The sequence below is a fragment of the Entelurus aequoreus genome, linkage group LG01 (genome assembly GCF_033978785.1).
Source record: "Entelurus aequoreus isolate RoL-2023_Sb linkage group LG01, RoL_Eaeq_v1.1, whole genome shotgun sequence".
Classification (NCBI taxonomy): Eukaryota; Metazoa; Chordata; class Actinopteri; order Syngnathiformes; family Syngnathidae; genus Entelurus; species Entelurus aequoreus.
Window position 1 is genome coordinate 59,233,533 of NC_084731.1, and position 22,150 is coordinate 59,255,682.

Below are 22,150 nucleotides of genomic sequence, written 5' to 3' on the forward strand. Positions count from 1 at the left end.
TGTTCTAGATTATGTTAATGCAATCTTTAAAAAGTCAAACAAGTTTTTACATGTGTTTTAAAGACCGGGTTCCAACCAAAACCATGCAATTATATGTTTTTAGTGCACGTAGCAATACCAAGAGTGTGTGTATTGTGGTTGGGTTTAGGGTGGGATGTGGGGACCTTTAGGAGTGTTGTGCATGGGGGGCCCAGGAATGTGGTGCTACAGCCCCCAAAATTCAAGAGTCCATTAGGTTGTTTTTTTTTTTAACTTACACACTTTCCCTACAGTGGTGAAGTGGTTTTCACTTTTAAGCAACTGTTTGAAGAAAACATATAATGTGTCATATATTAAGTGCAAGCATGTTGGAAATAAACCATAAAGTGTGGTGAATACAAAAGAAGCAATGCAGAGAGGCATGTGTTGGTCAATTAAATGAGGTGTTAGTAATGACATCATCAGATACGAGAAGATAAAAGGTCTATAAAAGGGTCTATAAAGATTCTTCCTTGTTAGTTTCGGGAAGAGAAAAAATGTGTTGATCCCTGCCTTAATGGCATTTGTAAGCAAGATCAACTCATTTCTTGTTATATTGCTGATTACTTAACTCCATTAATAATTTGCTTAGATGCAACAAACATCTGATGATGATTTGATATCTGACTGACTCAAAGGCAAGTGGGACCAATAAAGAGAAATTGTTGAGCTGTGCGATCGATGAGGCCGGAGTCGAAGATAAAGTGCATCAATAATTTATGTAATAAAGACACAAATTAACCTCCATACTTTACACTTTGACATTTACAACATCTTTGTTGTCAAACTCTAACCCAAGGCCTGAAACCCTTCTCTGTGAATATCTCTTTATAAACAGACTTCTTATTATTTCAGCAATCATTGTATGACCACAAGTCCAAGACTATAAGCTGTTACTTCTTTCTAACGCTTTGAACCCTGCGGCTTACAAAATGGTGCAGTTAATTTATGGATTTTGTAAATAGTTTTCATTTAACACAAGTAGAAACATTGAAATGGTGTTATTGTTTGTGTTATGGCGACAAAGTAGCGTATAGTTCAAACTTATATCCATCCGTAGGCTCGCTATAGAAGTGCTAAAAACTGCAACATGGCTGATGGGGAGAAGACGCTGTCAAACTGGGGGCAGGTAAATAAGAGCGCCCGCAAAACAGCGCATCCCGAAGAGACGAGTCAGAATCATCTGACATCATCTATGCAACATTTTGACCAAAGAATCACCATTACATGTTGTGTAGACCAGAAGGAAGTGTTTGAAATTGAGAAAAAATTGGTTGATGGGTTGATTAAAAGTAATTCAACTGATGCGTTTTAGTAGTTTTTTTTTAATGCTGTTAGTTTTTTCACATAGAATATATATTTAAAAAATGTATATATAAAAAAACCTTGTTGAAGTATGATTTTCTTTCGTCTTGAGCACGTATGTGCAGCCTCTCTCTAGTGCACCTACAGCGGTTAAAAAAAAAAAAAACAGGGGTTTCGATGTAGATGCACTGGACCAGCAACCTTTTTGTATCTGCGGACCGGTCAACGCTTGAAAATGTGTCCCACGGACCGGGGGAGGAGGGGTGTTTGATTTTGATTTTTTTTTGTCATAAAAAAATAAGATCATGTGTGCTTACGTACTGTATCCCTGCAGACTGCATTGATCTATATTGATATATAATGTAGGAACCAGAAATATTAATAACAGAAAGAAACAACCCTTTTGTGCGAATGAGTGTGAATGAGTATAAATGGGGGAGGGAGGTTTTTTAGGTTTGTGCACTAATTGTAAGTGTATCTTGTGTTTTTTATGTTGATTTAACAAAAATAAGAAATACAAATATATATATATATATTTTTAAATTTCTTGTGCGGCCCGGTACCAATCGATCCACGGACCGGTACCCGGCCGCGGCCCGGTGGTTGGGGACCACTGCACTAGACCACTGCTTCGAATGCCCATAAAAAGTGGTACATATGTCTGCTGCATGTTTGAAAACATAGCAAAACGCCACAGGTAGGAGCATAAAGGGGTCTATAAAAATTATTCCTAGTTAGTTTTGGTAAGAGAAAAAAACAGAAAGAAGTCTTTTAAATTTAGAAAAAAAAGTCATGACATGACCCCTTTAATGGGTTGAATAGAACAATTTCAACTGATGCGTTTTAGTAGTTTTTTTAAATGGCATTCGTTTTTTCACATAGTATATATATTATTAACATTTTATATATATGAACAAAACCTTGTTGAAGTATGAATTTTTTGCATCTTGACCACGTATGTGCAGCCTCTCTCCAGTGCACCTACAGCGGTAAAAAAGAAAAAGAAAAGTGGTTTTGATGTAGATGCACTACACCATTGCTTCGAATGCCCATAAAAAGTGGTACATATATCTGCTGCATGTTTGAAAACATAGCAAAACGTTGGAGCATGATAACATGAATGTGTAGTAAATGTTTAGGGGACGTACTTATCAAGCATCTTAGAATTACTCCTAAGAAGTCTGCTAAGAGTTGACTTAAGAGTAAATAAATTCTTCGCTGAAAGCTGCACTTAAAAGTTAGTTATCAAGCGTCTTACTCACACTTTCAGCGAAGTGTAGGACTGAATCTTAAGTGTCACACTCAGAGCTGAATTACGACATTACTATGTGCCGTAAACGGAATTTTAGGTGACGTCATTTCTGTGTCCATAGAAATGACCAATCACGGAAGGGAATCCGTTGTCCAAGAATAAAGAAATATCTTGGAAATATTTAAGTGGACAATGGGAGTGTATATTTTGACAATAAACTACAAAATAATACAAAACAAACTAGTCCCCGCCGGCACTCACGCTACCGCTCCCTCTCTTCTATCGCCCACACACTCACTGACGTCACTCACCTCACGGCCACACACATACGCTACTGTCATAACATTTTCTTTCCAATTCATTAATTAGGCAACTAATTTGAAACTGGTGTGGGTGGCTCTATATATACTAGCCCACTGCAGCCACATGCAGAAATCAACAAAGAATCGAAAAGTATTAAATCTGTGACAAAAATAATATCCGCTCTGTCAAAACGATACCGTTTGATCAGCTGCTCGTCATAAAAAAAAAACAAAAACATTGTTCCGTTCCCTGAACGTTCGCGCACGTCTCTCTCGCCTCAGTGCCATCCCCTGCTGGCAACTCCTAACCACTTAAGACACTGTAGTGGATTGTCCGAAGCTTAAACAGGCAACAAAAGTAGTTTAGTACAACAAATTTATTTACCCATTATCAGAAGTGCAGGTTGAATTGAGTTGGCCGTGCAGACAGACCACATGATACTCCGGAGCAAACAAGACACACACAAGCCAAAATCACTGTCGAGTTCCGGTCTTCTGCCATTTTTTATATGTCTTTTGTGCGTCATCGTTCCTTATCGACTGCGTCAATGTCTTTTATCTTTTCCCTATCTGTTCCATAACAACTCGAATCCTTTAGACAGTCAACACATTCTGTAGACAGGTTGGCACGACTTAACATTCACTTTTGTCCCACTGGCACAGAATAGGAAAGAAATCAAATGAGCGTACATTCCCATTAGACATGCAATGTAGGTCAAAGGTCAGAAATTCTACTACAACACCTCTGAAGGTTAAATATCGTGGAGAGTAGGAGTGATTCTTAGACTTAAGAACGTTGATAAAAAGCTTTTATTCTTAAGTTTGAGAGTAGGACTAAATTTCGCAAATTCTCAGGACTTAAGTGTAAAATGGCACTCTAAGAAGCTTGATAAGTACGGCCCCAGGTGTCTTCGTGGTGAAAGCCACATAGTACACACAAATTACTAATTTAATTAAATAAGGCGGGTCTGCACCACTTTTTAATTGTACACGCAGTCTTAGTAGATCACACACACACCTTTAAATGTCAACATTGTTTACGTGCTGAAAGATTAATTTTTGATTGTTTATCAAAATATAACTCTAGATGTCAACATTGTGTACGTGCTGAAATATTCATTTATGATTGTTTATCAAAATATAACTATAAATGTCAACATTGTGAATGTGCTGAAAGATTAATTTATCATTGTTTATCAAAATATAACTAGAGATGTCAACATTGTGTACATGCTGAAAAATTCATTTATGATTGTTTATCAAAATATAACTATAGATGTCAACATTGTGTACGTGCTGAAAGATTAATTTATCATTGTTTATCAAAATATAACTATAGATGTCAACATTGTGTATGTGCTGAAAAATTCATTTATGATTGTTTATCAAAATATAACTATAGATGTCAACATTATGTATGTGCCGAAAGATTCATTTATGATTGTTTATCAAAATATAACTATAGATGTCAACATTGTGTACATGCTAAAAAATGTATTTATGATTGTTTATCAAAATATAACTATACATGTCAACATTGTGTATGTGCTGAAATATTATTTTTGAGAGCGGGTTATAACGCTTAAACTACATCGGAAAGTATGGTGGTGGCATAGAAATGTTTGTCAACATTGTTATGCTCCAGGCAAAATAAATGTTGTTTTATGAAAGTGAAACCTACATTTTATAATTGGCTCAATAATTTAAAATGATCAATTAAATCTTGGAAAATGATTAAAAATACCAAAGCCCTTAAATTGATTTCATTATTGCAGAAATTATTTAAATTTGCCTGTTTGAATTTTGTATCTTATCCTATTTTTTTTGTTATTATTTATTGTTATTATTTTTATATTCTATTTGTATTTGCTTTAGTTTTATTTCCTTTACATGTTTTGAGAAAGACAGTGTTTGTTCAACATGATGGATGTTTGAAATTGTTGAGATTTGTTGACAGTGCCTTGGTTTTTATGTATAGAATAGAATAGAATAGAATAGAATAGAAAGTACTTTATTGATCCCTGGCGGAAATTCAGCACCACAGTTTGCTCACAATAGGTACATTGAGAATATTTAGTATCTTGTCGATATAAAAGCGCTATATAAATCTAATCCATTATTATTATTAATATTATGTACATTGTTAAAAAAAAAAAAAAAAATTTATAAAAAAAAAACATTGGAAAGTTATCGTCCTCTCGGCATCTATGTAAATGTTACCTAGCAACGACAGAGATGCTAAATATCATCAACAGTTATTCTGAAGCTGTTATTATTGCTCTTGATATTACATTGGAATTGTAGGGATAGAGATCACTTAAATGTAAACATGTGATTGAATATGATCCAATCAAGAACTGTACATATTTAGGACCACAAAGCCGTGTCAGATCTTAATTAAACAACTGCAACAAAATGCCGATCAACAGTGTCATCTAGTGGTCTGGGCCATCAGTGGGACAGCACAACATCAGGCGGCAGGGCTCCTTCTTCAAATGTGGTTGGCGTATTCATCGCCGCCGCGTTTGGTTGGCACACAAGCGTAGACGTCTGACACTGCATCCGCTTTGTCCTCCTTCCTCAACTCCTCCGGCCGAAACACCAGCGAGTATTCCACCAGCGAGTATTCCACCTGAGAGGCGCCGCGAGCAGACGTTCCTGTCTTTGGGGTCTTGAGGTTGAGGTTGGCGTAACAGTCTGATGAAGGTTTGCACTGAGAAGACAAGAGAAATGTTAGTTAGTGAGGGCCAGGGGTCGGCAACCCAAAACGTTGAAAGAGCCATATTGGACCAATAATACAAAAAAACTCATCTGTCTGGAGCTGCAAAAAATGAAAAGCCGTATATAAGTGTTATAATGAAGGCAACACATGATGTAAGTGTCTATATACTGTATCTATATTAGCCTACTATCAAAATTACTTTAAAAGTCTTATATAAGTGTTATAATGAAGGCAACACATGATGTAAGTGTCTATATATATATATTAGCCTACTATCAAAATGACTTTAAAAATCTTATATAAGTGTTATAATGAAGGAAACACATGATGTAAGTTTCTATATTAGTTATAATAGCCTACTATCAAAATGACTATGTGTCGCAGGCTGAAGCAAATCTTCATTGACAGAAATGTTGAAGTGTAACAATTCTACACATTTTTACAACATTGGAAAATACGGTAACACTTTAGTATGGGGAACATATTCACCGTTAATTAGTTGCTTGTTAATATGCAAATTAGTAACATATTGGCTCTTAATAAGTCATTATTAAGTACTTAATGCCTTATTCTGCATGGCTGTATTATATAACGAGTAAGCCATTAACTAAGAGTCTTCCCTCAATAACCTCAGAATTATTCCTTATTAGTAACCCTAACCCTAACTAACCCGTATATGTTCCCCTAGTGTCCAAATAACTCTAAATTAAGTCTTTGTTACTTAGAATATGTTCCCCATACTAAAGTGTTACCGAAACCATTAGTAAATCAGAGGCTACTCGGAAGGTGAGATAACTCCTGAAAATGACTGGCTTTTAATGGCCAAAGGTATAGATTTGTGTGTCCAAGTTAAAGGAAACGTCAGGCTGTCTTCTTCTAATGGATTTATTATAATCTTTGGCAAGCTAGGTAATGTTTGCTGTGGTCTGGAACAACATGGCACACAAACAACTATTAGAAATGCAGCCAATATTACATACAGATAATGTGTCATGAGACATGCAAATATAAATTATATACAAAGATGATAAAAGTAAAGGATATTAAATGAGCTCAAATATACCTACATGTGAGGCATAATGATGCAATATGTACATACAGCTAGCCTAAATAGCATGTTGCAGTCATGCACTGACCAAATATGCCTGATTAGCACTCCAACAAGTCAATAACAGCAACAAAGCTCACGTTTGTGCATTTACACACAGCATAAAATGTTTGGTTGACAAAATGAGACAAAGGAGTGGAAGATTTTACATGTAAACAAACTGTTGCGTCACAGTCCACACTATAGTGAGTTCAAGAACCGCCGAAATTAGTAGGACAAAACAATGTTCACCAAATACTCTCATCAGTGAAGCATACACACAAACATATTCAACAGTAGTAGTTCTAACAATTGGGAAGGTTTGTGTCATATTTGTCCTCAAACACCTTTTTTAAAAATTCTCCAGGGAGCCACTACGGCGGCACTAAAGAGCCGCGGGTTGCTGACCCCCGGTGAGGGCGGAATAATATATCCTATCATCTTTATGCAGATGACATGCAAATCTATGGCCCTCTAAAAAGGAAACATGTTTTAATTCACTTTTAAATCGTCTTGAGGACATCAAAGCATGGTTGGCGGTAAACTTCTTAAATTTCAATGAGAACAAGATGGAAGTAATTGTGTTTGACTCCAAAGTAAAACCCCCAAAATATCTTGGTTTTAGGTTCGACTATGATTTTAAATTGGAACAGCATGCAGATTAACTCTGTTGTTCGATCCAGTTTTTATCATCTAAGACAGACCTGGGCAAATTAAGGCCCGGGGGCCACATGCGGCCCGTTAAGCTTTTCAATCTGGCCCGCCAGACATTCCCAAATAATTTTTTTAGATATTTAAGATGGAAACTGTAGCTGCCATTATGATGTGCAGTGATGTTTTTAAATGTCCGCAAGTCTTGAACTATACAAAGTATTTTAATGGTTGGAATCTGCGCTTTTGCATGATATAAGAGTTACTATGGTAATCCAATTTGTTATTATGGTAATCTAATTAGTTACTATGGTCATCTAAGTAACAGCAGCTCAGACGAGGCACCAAGCAGTGTGGGCGGGGAGCGTTTCCACGGAGTGTTTGCTGAAATGTGGGTGTCAGGGACAGACGTGGAAGGAGATTTTCACAACAAAGTTCTAAAGCTTAGTGATATATCAAATATATCAGATTGTGAGTGGGTTTTTTTTTTTTTTACCCTTGGCGTTCATATTTCGCTGTGTTTATTGCATTTTTGTTGCATTTCGCTTGATTGTAAAATATGTGGATGGAAAGGGGGTGTGATGTTGTCAATATTCAGTGTTTTATTCTTCATAGTTAATATTGTAAATCCCACATTCTGGGTGTGTCATTTTGGGTGTCTCATTCAGTAAAATTTTTTTTAATTCCATACTGTTTTTTCAGGCGTTTTTAGCATTCAATCAGACATTATTGTGAGGTTTTGTATTAGTGGTCCTAAAAATAGATATACCGGATTGGGGGTTAAATCACCAAAATGATTCCCGGGCGCGGCCACCGCTGCTGCCCACCGCTGCTGCCCACCGCTGCTGCCCACCGCTGCTGCCCACCGCTGCTGCCCACCGCTGCTGCCCACTGCTCCCCTCACCTCCCAGGGGGTGATCAAGGGTGATGGCTCAAATGCAGAGAATAATTTCGCCACACCTAGAGTGTGTGTGACAATCATTGGCACTTTAACTTTAACAGTGAATAATGTTTGAATTTGCCTCTAGATTTCATTATTAATTATATAAATTGCTTTAAGTAGACTGTCTACCGATTTTACAGTAAAAACTTTACATTTACAAAATGTTACTATAAAATAGTGTTTTGAAATTTTTTTTTACAACATTTTACGGTAAATGGAAAAACAGTACCACTGTTTTTTGGGGGTGTTTTACGGAAAAAGCTGGCAGCTTTGTTGACAGAATTTTTGTGTTAAATTGACGTTGTTTTTTACAACATTATGTAATTATGTTCATGGAAAAACAGTACAAGTTTTTTTTTTTTTATTCTGATAATTTAGCTGCCAGTTTTTCTACCGTAAAAACAAATGTACCGTCTTTCCATTTAAAGTAATACGCCGTTAAAAAAAACAACCGTACATTTTTACAGTCAAAAATCACGTTTTAAAACATTTTTTACTCCTTGGTTTTTAAACCAGCATGAGAGTTGTGATTTTAGTCTATTTTATTTCCTTTTATGTATTTTATCCATTTATTGTCTTTTAATTTTATGTATGTTTTGTTTTACAATTGTCTGTCCTTAGTTTTTTTCTGCTTCTAAATGTGTTTTGTGGCAATTCTAACTTTAACCACAATGGCAGTAGCCATGTAGAGTGGTGCTTTCCATCATTTTCAGTAGACTGCATTGCAAAATGATTAAACCCCCGCCTCTTTTCCTCTTACACGAGATCCACCCAGGAATGGGGCCATACGGTGTACCTCAGTGTTCCATGTTCGGTCCTCTTTTTGTCATCATTTGAGCTATAAACTGGTGGCCCCCGAGTTCAGTTCAAAAAAACTTGTGAGACTCACATTTTTGCAGAAGGTCCTCAAAAATAGCAGAACTAAATAAATTGACCCAAAATCAAATGTCTACTGTAGAGGACGCCAGTTCTCCGAAATATACAAAAACAGACTAATAGTGAAGTGTCAGTCAGTCGGTCCTTAGCTTTCTGGAAAGGTGGCCCCCAAAACAATTTAGTTGAATATCCCTACTATACTTTATACAATACAGCACCAATACATTAACATTACTGTACTAACAGTAACATTATTTATGTTGTAATAAAACGATTCTAATGGCACCTTCAGTCAGGTTACGCACTGTTCTTTACTCTTCATAGTCTTCGTACAATAAAGTTAGAGCAGGTCTCCGCTGCTACCTCTGACTGTCTATTATGTTTTAAACCGGGGGTGTCCAAATTGCAGCCCGGGGGCCATTTGTGGCCCACATCTCGAGTTCTGTTGGCCCCGCAAGATGTTACCAGAAAAGAAAAAGCAACAGTGAAAATGTACGAAAAAAATAACATAAAGACGTGGTGTATTGAGAAAAAAGCTGAAAATACAGTATGTTAGGGATATTTATTTTATTTTATTATTATTCTATTTGACAGGGACAGTACAATTAAACATTACTACCCATAGGTAACTAATGTCAAAAGTACATAAGATTTCTAGCCACAGGCTAATTAGCAACCCTTGTCCTTGGTTAGGCGTTTAAAGAAAAGTTGAGAAAAGTGAAAAAACATTAAAACAATTACAAAATAAAAAATACATTAAAAATAATTGGCCCCATTCGTCCATTACTACACTCAGTTCTAGTGCTCACACTTCTGATTTTCCTTAAGCCACTTTTTCCAGTTTTGTGGAGAAAAGTTTAATGTCCGACTGTGACTTTTAAGTTTTTTTTTTGTTTTTAAATACAAAATTCTACCAACAGACATTATATATCATAACTTAGTGTCAGCTTTGTGTTATAAGTGACAAATTGCATTATTAGTAGTATAACAATTGCAGCTTTTTCTCATTAAATTGTATTTTTGTTATTTTTTTCTTAAACTTTTACAGTTGTTTTTCCTGACATAATGTTGCGGGCCAACAAAACTCAAGCTTTGGTCCGTAAATGGCCACCGGGCCGCACTTTGGACACCACCGTAACAACAAACGATAGTACACCATGCCACCTATAAAATGTAACCTGTAATTATGTAACCTGTCTTAACGTAACCAATGTGTTTGAATTTCACCAATAATTTGTTTTTGTTCCACATATGTATATTTATATTCCTATATGTACCGTTTTATGAGCAGTCCTTATTTTATTTTATTTTCCATTTCATTTTTATAACGTGAACTTTGACACTGTGATATAATTTCCTGTTCCGGTTGCCTTCGCGCACTTTTCTACAGTCGTTTCCGGACTGTCGAAGAGATAGGCTACTCGCCTGTTTGTTCCTGAATATGTATAAATAACATGTATTGTGCACTTTATTTTATACACAGAACTTTAGTACAGCCCATGAAAGTTTTGTTTGTCGAAATAATTAATCTTTTGGACATCGCTTTTTCCATGTAGTTTGTTTTCTCTTTGAAGGTGAGTGTGACAAACATTTCTGAATTGCTGTATATTGTGCACAGAAAATAAACTCATCTTCATTCAGTCCAAAGGACCAGCAAGACACAATGCAGAGGTAATTTTTACCCAGTGGTCAGCCCAGACCGGCTACATATATATAATATGTTATTATTGTGTAAATGCCCCAGAGCATTCACACATATGGTTTTCTACACCAAAATTCATCTATTTATTTCTCCTTCTTCTCCAGATTTTGGCGCGCTCCACCTTCCACATTTTTCATCCGATTCAAACCGTTCCAACTTCAAACTCTTCAGCCTATTCGGGAATTGCGGGCTTTCCCTTGACAAATTCCCGGATTTCCCAGAATTCCCGATTTGTCGGGACATTTTTCCCATTTAAAATGAATTGGCCATTTTTCAATCTTTCACCATTTCCACATTTTTCAACCTATTCATACCATTCCACCTTCAACACATTCCACCATCCTGGAAATTCAAACTATAACTTTTCCAAGTTCAAAAAAATTCCAGGATTTCCAAGATTCCTGGTTTTCCAAAGCCCTATTTCCACCCTTTTTTCTGTCGACTACTCCTTCCACATTTTTCAACGCATTTCAACCGTTCCAATGTCAAAACATTCCTTTTAATTAGGACCAAAAATAAAGCTGTTTTTGAACTCGAAAAATTCCTGGTTTTCCAGGAATTCCGTAATACCATTTCTGAATTCAACAGAGGGCTGGGCGATATATCGATATACTCGATATACTCGATATATTGCGGGTTTGTGTCTGTGCGATATAGAAAATGACTATATCGTGATATTCGAGTATATGTTCTCACGCAGTTGCTTTTAGCTGCGGGGCACTAAACTGCATGCGTTTCTCACTCTTTCCTGTCTCTCCTTCTCACAGAGACTTTAAAACAAGCACACCTTCTTACATACGTCACATACTGTCACGTGAGCAACGTCACACGCTCCCGCGGAGCGAAAGGTAGCGACATGGTAACGTTAGCTGTGATGCTAACAGCTAACGGTGTGGTTTGAGTGGTAATACGAGAGAAAGAAGTTGCGAATCTGGTAACAAATGGAGGAATAATTAATTCCCAAGAAAAACAGCACGGGGTCCATCGTCTGACGGTGGTTTGGCTTCAAGCGGGAATATGTCTTTACATCATGTCAACATCTCCGTTCGGTGCCACACCAACTAAATGCCGAAGCAACTATTTCCACATCAACACCGTATGACATATACTATTTGATATGCAGCTCATTTTTATGTGACACTTATTGAAATATCTTGCGTGTCATCATGCACAAAAGTGCACTTATAGCTTGTTTTAAAATGTCTCTGACAATCTTGCACTTTCTGTTTTGGAAATGACATGAATGTTTGTGCCACTGCTTAATAACTATTTAATAAATACAGTTTTGCTAAATTGACTTAGTTGTGATTTCCCTCTCTGCATGAAAGTTTAAAATGAGCATATATGAATGCAGTATGAAGAAGAATGTTTTAATCAGTGGCTTGCGGTCACTAGAGGCAGGGGAGGCGGGGCCTCACCTGCCATCATGGAAAGAAAAAAAAAAGTAAAAAGAAAAAATGTTTATTAAATTGTTATATGTATCCAGTGATTATACTAAAGTTATTTTCCATTTAACTTCACCAGTTTTAGATTTTTTTTATTTTTATTTTCACATTTGCTGTTCAAATACTGAGAAGAGACGGTGCGGTGATCAGCAGCCAGTTGAGGCACGTCACTGATTTGTGCCTCAACATGGATTGTGCGCAATGACTCGGCTAACTGCTGGCCTGCTGTGCAGTGAGACCGTATTGCTATATGAATTATATTATACATTTCCATAGTTTAGTTAGCTGAGGTATATAATGTACAGTGTATTTTGTCAACAACTGCATGTGTGTAACGTATTTCTTGTGCTGAGCGATCATAAAACTGGAGGCTCGTCTCATAACCCCGCCTCCTGGTGCTAAGCACCTCCGCCGCAGAATACACCGCCCGACGGGAGCGCCGCGGCCACACCAACCAAAGCCCACACCCAAACCCTCCACGTGCAAGACCGAATCCACCCAAAAAAAGTCACTTAACAAGAAGCCAAAAAGTGCAAAAACAACAATGCTCGCGCGGCGCGCCGGAGGAGCCGTGAACAGGGACACAACATTAGGTACACCTGCAGACAGCAGCGCGGATTTCATATTTCATTCATTCACAACTCTTCCAACAGGAACACCACTGTTCCCGCACTTATAAGTAAAGGTAAGACCATAATAAAGTTTTTTTTTATTAAATGTGCTTTTTTGTGTGCTACAATTTGTAAGTGTAAAGTTAAAGTTAAGTATACCAATGATCAGGGGCGCCGCTAGGGATTTTGGGCCCCATGAAAATAATCTTTACAGGACACCCATTATTTTTTCTGTATTATAATTTCATCATCATTAGGGGCCTCTCTGGGCCCCCCTCCATCATGGGCCCCTAGAATCCGTCTCCTTTACCCCCCCTTTTCGGCGCCCCTGCCAATGATTGTCACACACACACTAGGTGTGGTGAAATTTGTCCTCTGCATTTGACCCATCCCCTTGCTCACCCCCTGGGAGGTGAGGGGAGCAGTGGGGAGCAGCGGCGCCGTGCCTGGGAATCATTTTTGGTGATTTAACCCCCAATTCCAACCCTTGATGCTGAGTGCCAAGCAGGGAAGAATGCTGGTATGAGCTTTTAAACATAACCCGGTAACTGCTGCCAATCACATGGTGAATAAGATACTCTTTAGGATTCATATGTTTGTAAATCTGACTGTGATGAAGTCAGTGCCTCACCTGACATGAACCTCACCGCACGCCACTGGTAGACACATAGAATCATCATACTGCTGTGATTATATGTATCAAGTCTTCATTCAAGGCTAAGGCAAAATATTGAGATATACAGTATATCGTGTATCGCGATATGGCCTAAAAATATCGAGATATTAAAAAAAGGCCATATCACCCAGCCCTAATTCAACATGTTACTACTTCAACATTACTCGACCGATTTTGAAAAATTTCAACACCAACCATTTCAACTCATTCAGACCATCCGTTTTTTTTTTTTAACATTTTCCAAAAAATTCCTGCTTTTCCCGAAATTCCCAATTTTTGGGGAAATTCCCGTTTAAATCAATGGGACATTCTTCAAACTTCCACAATTCCCACATTCTTTAACCGATTCCAACCATTCCACCTTCAACACATTCAACTCATCCTGGACATTCACACTAACACTTTCCAAAGTTCCAAACCAAATTCCGGTTTTCCTGGAAATTCAAACTCTTCAACATTCATACTAAGGCTGGGCGATATATCGAATATACTCAATATATCGCGAGTTTGTCTCTGTGCGATATAGAAAATGACTATATCGTGATATTCTAGTATACCTTCTCACGCAGTTGCTTTTAGCTGCGGGCATTATAATACAGGCTTTTCTCACTCTTTCTTGTCTCTTTTCACAGAGACATAAAACAAGCGCACCTTCTTACATACGTCACATACTGCCGCGCGTGCAATGGCATACGCTCTCTTGGAGCAGAGAGGTAGCAGCATGGGTAACGTTAACTGTAGCAGGTGCTAGCGGAGTGGTGCGAGTGGTAATACGAGAGAAAGAAGATGCGAATCTGGTGACAAATGAAGGAATAATTAATTCCCAAGAAAAACAGCAGGGGTCCATCGTCTGGCAGTGGTTTGGCTTCAAGCGGAAAGATGTTGAACAGACAACCGTAATATGTCAAGTATGCGGCAAAAGCGTTGCTACAAAAAGTAGCAGCACCGCTAATTTGTAGCATCATTTGAAAATTCACCTGCTAGAGAATGAAGAGTGCTTGAAACTCTGCATGTCAACATCTCCGGCCGGTGCCACACCCACAAAATGCCGAAGCAACCATTTCCAGATCAACACCGTATGAAAAAAATAGTCAACAACAGAAGGAGATAACATCCGCAGTAACCTACCGCATAGCGAAGGACATGCACTATTTGATTTCCTAATTTTTATTTGACAGTTATTAAAATATCTTGTGTGACATCATGCACAAAAGTGCACTTTATTTGTTTTAAACTATTGTAGTGGTGTTCTGTATAAAAAGTGCACTTTAATTTAGTGTTGTTTTGATATGTCATCTTAGTGACATCATGCACACAGGTGCACTAATAGCTTGTTTTAAAATGTCTCTGACAATCTTGCACTTTCTGTTTTGAAATGACATGAATGTTTGTGCCACTGTTTAATAACTGTTTAGTAAATACAGTTTTGGTAAATTGACTTAGTTGTGATTTCCCTTTCTGCATGAATGTTTAAAATTAGCATATATGTATTAATGCAGTATGAACAAGAATGTTTTAATGTAGACACATAGAATCATCATACTGCTGTGATTATATGTATCAAGTGTTCATTCAAGGCAAAGGCAAAATATCGAGATATATATCGTGTATCGTGACATGGCCTAAAAATATCAAGATATTAATAAAAGGCCATATAGCCCAGCCCTGATTCATACTATTCTTACATTCATACTACATTCTATCAGCATTTCAGTTCAACTTCAGCATTGTCGCATTCACACGCAATTCCTTCAGTAATTGCCTCATGTAATGATTATTATTATTAAACAGAGGGCTGCTGCAACAGTGATAATACAATTTCGTACTGTATTCTGTAACACAACATGTCTCCTTATTGTTGTAAAGATGGAACACCTGTGAGTCAAAGTTTGAGTTCAGTTGATCTTGCAGAGATGAAGGGCTGAGTGTCGACTTGGGAGGATGGATTTCAGTCAAAGCAGTGGTGCCTGTCAACACAGACGGTAAAATATGAGTCAGGATTGATTGCATTTATTTGGCAAGTGTGCAGCCATTATTAACGTGCATGTGTAACCACAGCTGCCTTGTGTACTGACAACAACACACAAAAAGCATGATTATGGAGATACTGTTTTTTTTTAGATGTGTATGTTTTTTAGAATTCATTTGTATCCATGTAAACCGAGAGGCAAGGCTGCTTGCTGGCATAAACACTGTTGTTGTTTAGGGCCACAATCAATAGGGGAGGCCATGTGATCTGATTATGTATAAGTCAGTTAAGATCAGGGGTGTTGAACTTGTTTTCCTCGAGGGCCACGTCGCAGTCATGGCTGCCCTCAGAGGGCCGCTTGTAACAGTGAATGTAAGAATATAAAAGTATAATCGCCTCATTATATTATTGCCTATGCACTTGTTTATTTGATTTTTGTACATACAAATTGATGGATAACTTGCTTTGAAAGTCAAGGTGACAAGCAGATATTGAAGTATTTATTGTTATTTTTACAAACTATCATACGGTATATAATAATTAGGGGTGCTAAAAATGTTTATCACATTTGAATCCTGATTTTTTTTTTGTAATTTTCAAAAATCAAATTTATTTTATTTTTGTATCGAATTAATTAAGAAAATAAAACATTTTCTAGGCCATCTCTGTGCTTACTTGGTGCATGTTTGTGTCATACGTCAGCAACCAAAAGGAGGTTTTGTAAGCTGTTTTGTTAAGGTGTTATTATTATACCAAATAATGCATTGCAAAAATCAGTTTGAATCGGGAATCGTGTTGAATTGAGTATCGATTATGAATCAATCCCTCACCCCAAGAATCAGAATCGAATGGCGAGGTGCCCAAAGATTCAAACCAATAACAATTTAATATATCAACGTTTAAAATGTGAAATTTCATATATTACATAATTTTTTTTCTGTCAAAATGGAAACAATGACGACATTTAGTAAGAAAGCTGAAGCATCCACATTATTCCCAGGCTTTCGCGGGCCACATTAAATGACGTGTCGGGCCAGATCTGGCTCCCGGGCCTTGAGTTTGACACGTGTGGTTTAGATGCAAACTCTTTCTTTTTTCATTTGTAGCCAGTTTCATATTCAACTGATAAAATCAAACCTGGGTAATGTTAAAAACCTAAATGGGGCCACAACAAAATCTTGTTTAGGGCCACTATGATGAGCCTACAGCCGCTGTTTGGGGGAAAATTTGCTACATTTAAAAAATGGGCTGCCCAACACTACTGAGCATGCATCAACGCTAACGGTTTCCTCGAGCAAAAAATCATAGAAATCAAGGTGAAAACATATTGTGGTTATTTTTAGCATTTTTTACATAACAGGAAACGGTATAAACCTAAAATGCAATGCTAGTTGTTTGGTGACAGAATGAATGTCAACAATAAATATTTGGGCAAGTTTCAGGACCTGTTTCAGACATTTTATTTATATGTGTATATATATATATATATATATATATATATATATATATATATATATATATATATATATATATATATATAGATGTTATTTTGTTATTTCTGTTTTATATGATTGTGTTTGCTTGTTTCATTCTGCCTTGATGCTGAATTACAAATGTCTGCACAACTATTTTACCTCCATTAAAGAAACCTTGAACTTTCTAAACATTTAATCCAAATCCGTCCTTTACTTACGTTTCAAACTATTGGATTATGAAGCAGCACATTTTTTCAAAACGTTGGCACTGACTTGAACACAGGCGTGTCAAACTCGTTTTCATTGAGGGCCATATCGCAGTTATGTTTGCCCTCAGAGGGCCGCTTTTAACAGTGAATAATATACAGTATGAATATAAATGTGTATGATTTTTTACGTACGCTGTACAAAACCAAATCTTTATATTGTATTGTATAAAACTGGCAGCTCAGTCGCCACAATTTTACAGTAATATTTGCATTTTTTTTTTTTTTTTAAATACATGGAATTAAATCAAATGGAATGGAAAATCGGTACCACTGTTTTCTTAACGTAAACATTCATGAAAGCTTTTTATACTATGAAATATACGGTTGTTGTTTTATAGTGTATTATTACTCTATATTGAAAGTGGATTTTATTGTAAAAAAAATGTTATTGTAAATTTTTACATGAACAGTTTGTTGGATTACTTGATTTGAAATCATAAGCCAAGCAGATATTTAAGTATTTATCTTTATTTGAACAATAACATTGTTTTGAAATGTATGATGATGTAATATTTTGTTTTATTATTAGAGATGATTAAAGTGTAAATATATGTAATTGTATATTTATTTTTGTAATACATTTATTAAGAAAAGATAAGGCACTTTATTTACACATATTATTTCCACGCTTTCGGGGGCCCCACAAATTGATGTGGCGGGCCAGGTCTGGCCCCCCGGGCCATGATTTTGACACCTGTGGGCTAGAAGGTCACTCAATACCGAGTGCAGAGCTCCACAAAAGGCCCTATTCGAAGGAAATTTAATTTGTAAAAATGTTTGTGTCATAACTGACTAAATATAATGATTGTGTGAATACTGGAAATCATTCACACATGTAGTAATCTAATTATTATACCGCCCTAGGGTATTTTTCATCAACCGTTCTCGAATCAAAACATTCCACTTTAAGAATGTTTGGCTCATTCATGACACGCATGCTACCATTTTTTTCCACGTTTCCAGGAATTACTAATTTTTTGGAAAAATGTTTTCCATTTGAAGAAATGTTAAAACTTCCCACATTTCTCAACCGATTCAAACCATTCAAAAGTCAAAATGTTAATGCTGATGTTAGCATGCTAATTATATTTTTGAGATAATTTATTTTGCTACTAGACGCATGCTTACTGTTAGCTTTCTAACGTTGGTTAGTGTAGTAACCTACGAAGTCTGATTTCACATTTAAGGAGTTTCATTTTGATCTGTCAATACTGTTTCTGGGTTGTCTATATGTTGCTCAACCCTAACAACAGAACATTGTTGCCACCTAGTGGACCAACAGATGGACTTGTTTAAACTACCATTTGCCCAGTTATTACAGTTAAGCATTTTAGGTTTATTTAAAGCTATTTTTGCAGTTATAAACCTCAGAGTTGTATATTTTGGTACTTGAAACATGCCAACTGTTGACACGCTAACATTACCATGTTAGCTTTATTTAGCTATTTTTTACAGGTATACACCTCAATCAATGTTTATTTATATAGCCCTAAATCACAAGTGTCTCAAAGGGCTGTACAAGCCACAACGACATCCTCGGTACAGAGCCCACATACGGGCAAGGAAAAACTCACCCCAGTGGGACGTCGGTGAATGACTATGAGAAACCTTGGAGAGGACCGCATATGTGGGTAACCCCCCCCCTCTAGGGGAGACCGAAAGCAACGGATGTCGAGTGGGTCTGACATAACATTGTGAAAGTCCAGTCCATAGTGGATCCAACACATCAGCGGGAGTCCAGTCCACAGCGGGGCCAACAGGAAACCATCCCGAGCGGAGACGGGTCAGCAGCGCAGAGATGTCCCCAACCGATGCACAGGCTAGTGGTCCACCCGGGGTCCCGGCTCTGGACAGCCAGCACTTCATCCATGGCCACCGGACCTATGCAACTCCCCCTCGCAAGGGACAGGGGAGAAGAGGAGAGAAGAAAAGAAACGGCAGATCAACTGGTCTAAAAAAGGGGGGGTCTATTTAAAGGCTAGATTATACAAATGAGTTTTAAGATGGGACTTAAATGCTTCTACTGAGGTAGCACCTCAGTCATACATTTTGGTTTTTGATGCATGCTATCATTTCATTGTAGCTTTTATAGCTCATTTTGTAGGTATACACACCTCAGAGTCATATATGTTGGTACTTGAAACATGCCAACTGTTAACATGCTAACATTAGCATATTATCTATGTTTAGCTATTTTTTTGTACAGGTACACACCTCAGAGTCATACATTTTGGTTGTTGGTGCATGCTAACTGTTGACACACTAACATTAGCATGTTAGCTTTGATTAGCTATTTTTTTTTACAGGTATACACCTCAGAGTCATACATTTTGGGTTTGATGCATGCTAACTGTTGGCATGCCAAAGTTAGCATGTTAGCTTTGTTTAGCTATTTTTTACAGCTATACACCTCAGAGTCATACATTTTGGTTTGTGATGCATGCAAACTGTTGGCATGCCAATGTTAGCATGATTGCATGCTAACATATCATGCTAGCTTTTATAGCTCATTTTGCAGGTTCCCCCTTAGAGTCGTATATTTTGGTACTTGAAACATAACTGTTGACATGCTAACATTAGCATGTTAGCTTTGCTAAGCTATTTTTTTTACAGGTATACTACTCAAGAGTCATACATTTTGGTTTTTGATGCATGCTGGCTGTTGGCACGCTAACATTAGCATGTTCGTATGCTCACATTTCATGCTAGCTTTTATAGCTCATTTTGCGGGTATACACTTATTTTGGTACTTGACACATGCCAACTGTTGGTACGCCAACATTAGAATGTTAGCATTCTAACGTTTCATGCTATCTTTTCGAGCTCATTTTGCAGGTATAACTGTTACCTATCTGGCTGGCGTGCTACCTGTTAGCATTTTCGTTCGGCTTGCCTTTTCAGCATTCACACGCAATTTATACTGAAATGTATTTTTCTAGTATTTATTTATTTATTTTTCTAGTAGGTATTAGCATTCAATATTTCAGGTTTTTCTAACAATACAACTTTTTTCTTTAACTCTTTTAATTTTGCTTGACAGTGTCACCCGCTGTCACCCTAACCCTGCTTCATGATGTTTTACGTGGCCTTGTTTACTTTGATGTTTCGCATATGCCAGTAAAACTGAGATGGGGGGCCTCAAATGACCTCACGCAGGGCTAGACTTTGGACACCCCTGGTCTTTAGGTCAGTCTTGCTTTGTATGGTGGTTCCTTGTTTTGGTTTTTGCGTTGTTCTGAAAGTGAACAACCACCTAAGTTGTCCGACTCGTCCTTTCACAGTTTTCTGCGATTGAGTCTACTTGTCTATACCAACACTTAGATGTAACAGACTGCTCTTAAGTCACCTACTCGTTTGCACGAAGCTCAAGTTTCCATAGATAGGATTATCTTGCATCTGTTGTGAACTCCGGCTGGAAAACAGATCATAACATGGTTTAACACTTAAAAACAGATCATAACATGGTTTAACACTTAAAAACAGATCATAACAAGGTTTAATACTTAAAAATAGATCATAATGATCTATTTAGGTTTAATACTTACAAATAAATCATAACAAGGTTTAATACTTAAAAATAGATCATAACGAGGTTTAATACTTAAAAATAGAACATAACAATGTTAAATACTTAAACAGAACATAAAGAGGTTTAATACTTAAAGATAGAACGTAACAAGGTTTAATACTTAAAAATAGATAATAAAGAGGTACAATACTTAAAAATAGACCATAACGAGGTTTAATACTTAACAACAGAACATAATAAGGTTTAATACTTAAAAACAGAACATAACAAGGTTTAATACTTAAAAATAGAACATAACGAGGTTTAATACTTACAAATAAAACGTAAAGTTTAATACTGAAAAATAGATCATAACGAGGTTTAATACATAAAAACAGAACATCACGAGGTTTAATACTTAGAAATAGAACATAACAAGGTTTAATACTTAAAAATAAAACATAACAAGGTTTAATACTGAAAAATAGATCATAACGAGGTTTAATACTTAAAAACAACATGACGAGGTTAGGGATGATGTTTGAGAAGAAATTATCGAGTTCAAGCCTATTATTGAATCCTCTTATCGAACCGATTCCTTATTGATTCTCTAATTGAGTCCAGATAGGTTGTTGTATATGGAAAAAAAAATACACAATATTTGGTTTAACAAATCACTTCACATTCTCTACTGCTCGCTACTATAGTATTACCATATCGAGTTATTGTGCAAAAATGTGGGGAAATAACTACAAATGTGCGCTACATTCGTTAACCGTGTTACAAAAAAAAATTAATTAGACTGATACATAATGTTGGATATAGAGAACATACAAACACTTTATTTATTGAGTCAAAAATATTAAAGTTCGATGATTTGGTAAAATTGCAAACAGCTAAAATGATGTGGAATTAAATGATGGAATGGATTAAGTAAAGAAGTTAAACATTGTACTGATATGATCCAGTTTAAGAGGTTGTTCAAATGAATAGTGCTTACAAAGTACAAAGAAGAAGAATTATGAGAAATACTTTCAACCTTATTGAAAATAAGATATTATTCATCTCAGTATATTAATGACTGAATTAATTAATTACATATTACAAAACTGTTGTATATACTAATTCACAGATATTTTATTATAAAAAGGTCAGTAAATGATGTATATATTTGTAAACGCTATGAAGTGGGAAAGGGGTAGGATTAAATAAGCTTTACTTCTTCCTACTCCTGTAAAGTGAAATGATATGAAACTGTGATGTATTATACTGTAAGTGTGTTCATGTTCCAAATAAACTAAAGAAATAAAGAAAGCACTAGTTTATTAGACAGACTTGC

The 22,150-nt window shown here is 36.6% G+C and overlaps 1 protein-coding gene across 2 annotated transcripts; it reads right to left on the minus strand.

The window, feature by feature from the left end:
- Positions 1 to 5,074: 5,074 nt before the first annotated feature.
- Positions 5,075 to 20,710, minus strand: LOC133633684 (uncharacterized). Of its 2 annotated transcripts, none has more exons than XM_062026410.1 (3): positions 20,654 to 20,710; positions 15,466 to 15,557; positions 5,075 to 5,590 (listed from the first exon to the last, which is right to left on the minus strand). In XM_062026410.1, the coding sequence occupies exons 1-3, from the start codon at positions 20,697 to 20,699 to the stop codon at positions 5,369 to 5,371; spliced, it is 360 nt and encodes a 119-aa protein (XP_061882394.1). In that variant the 5' UTR covers positions 20,700 to 20,710; the 3' UTR covers positions 5,075 to 5,368. The 2 variants fall into 2 exon arrangements, with proteins under 2 accessions (XP_061882394.1, XP_061882334.1); XM_062026350.1 differs by lacking the exon at positions 20,654 to 20,710 and adding an exon at positions 18,878 to 19,571.
- Positions 20,711 to 22,150: the final 1,440 nt, after the last annotated feature.

Bases quoted from the DNA above. Each gene is read 5' to 3' on its own strand.
- LOC133633684 (XM_062026350.1), bottom strand. From the start codon at position 19,169: ATGAAGTGCTGGCTGTCCAGAGCCGGGACCCCGGGTGGACCACTAGCC. The intron at 15,558-18,877 runs GTGAGTTTTTCC...CTGTGTTGACAG, and splicing joins TTCACCGACGTCCCACTGGG to GCACCACTGCTTTGACTGAA. The intron at 5,591-15,465 runs GTGTTCCATCTT...TTGTCTTCTCAG, and splicing joins ACTCAAACTTTGACTCACAG to TGCAAACCTTCATCAGACTG.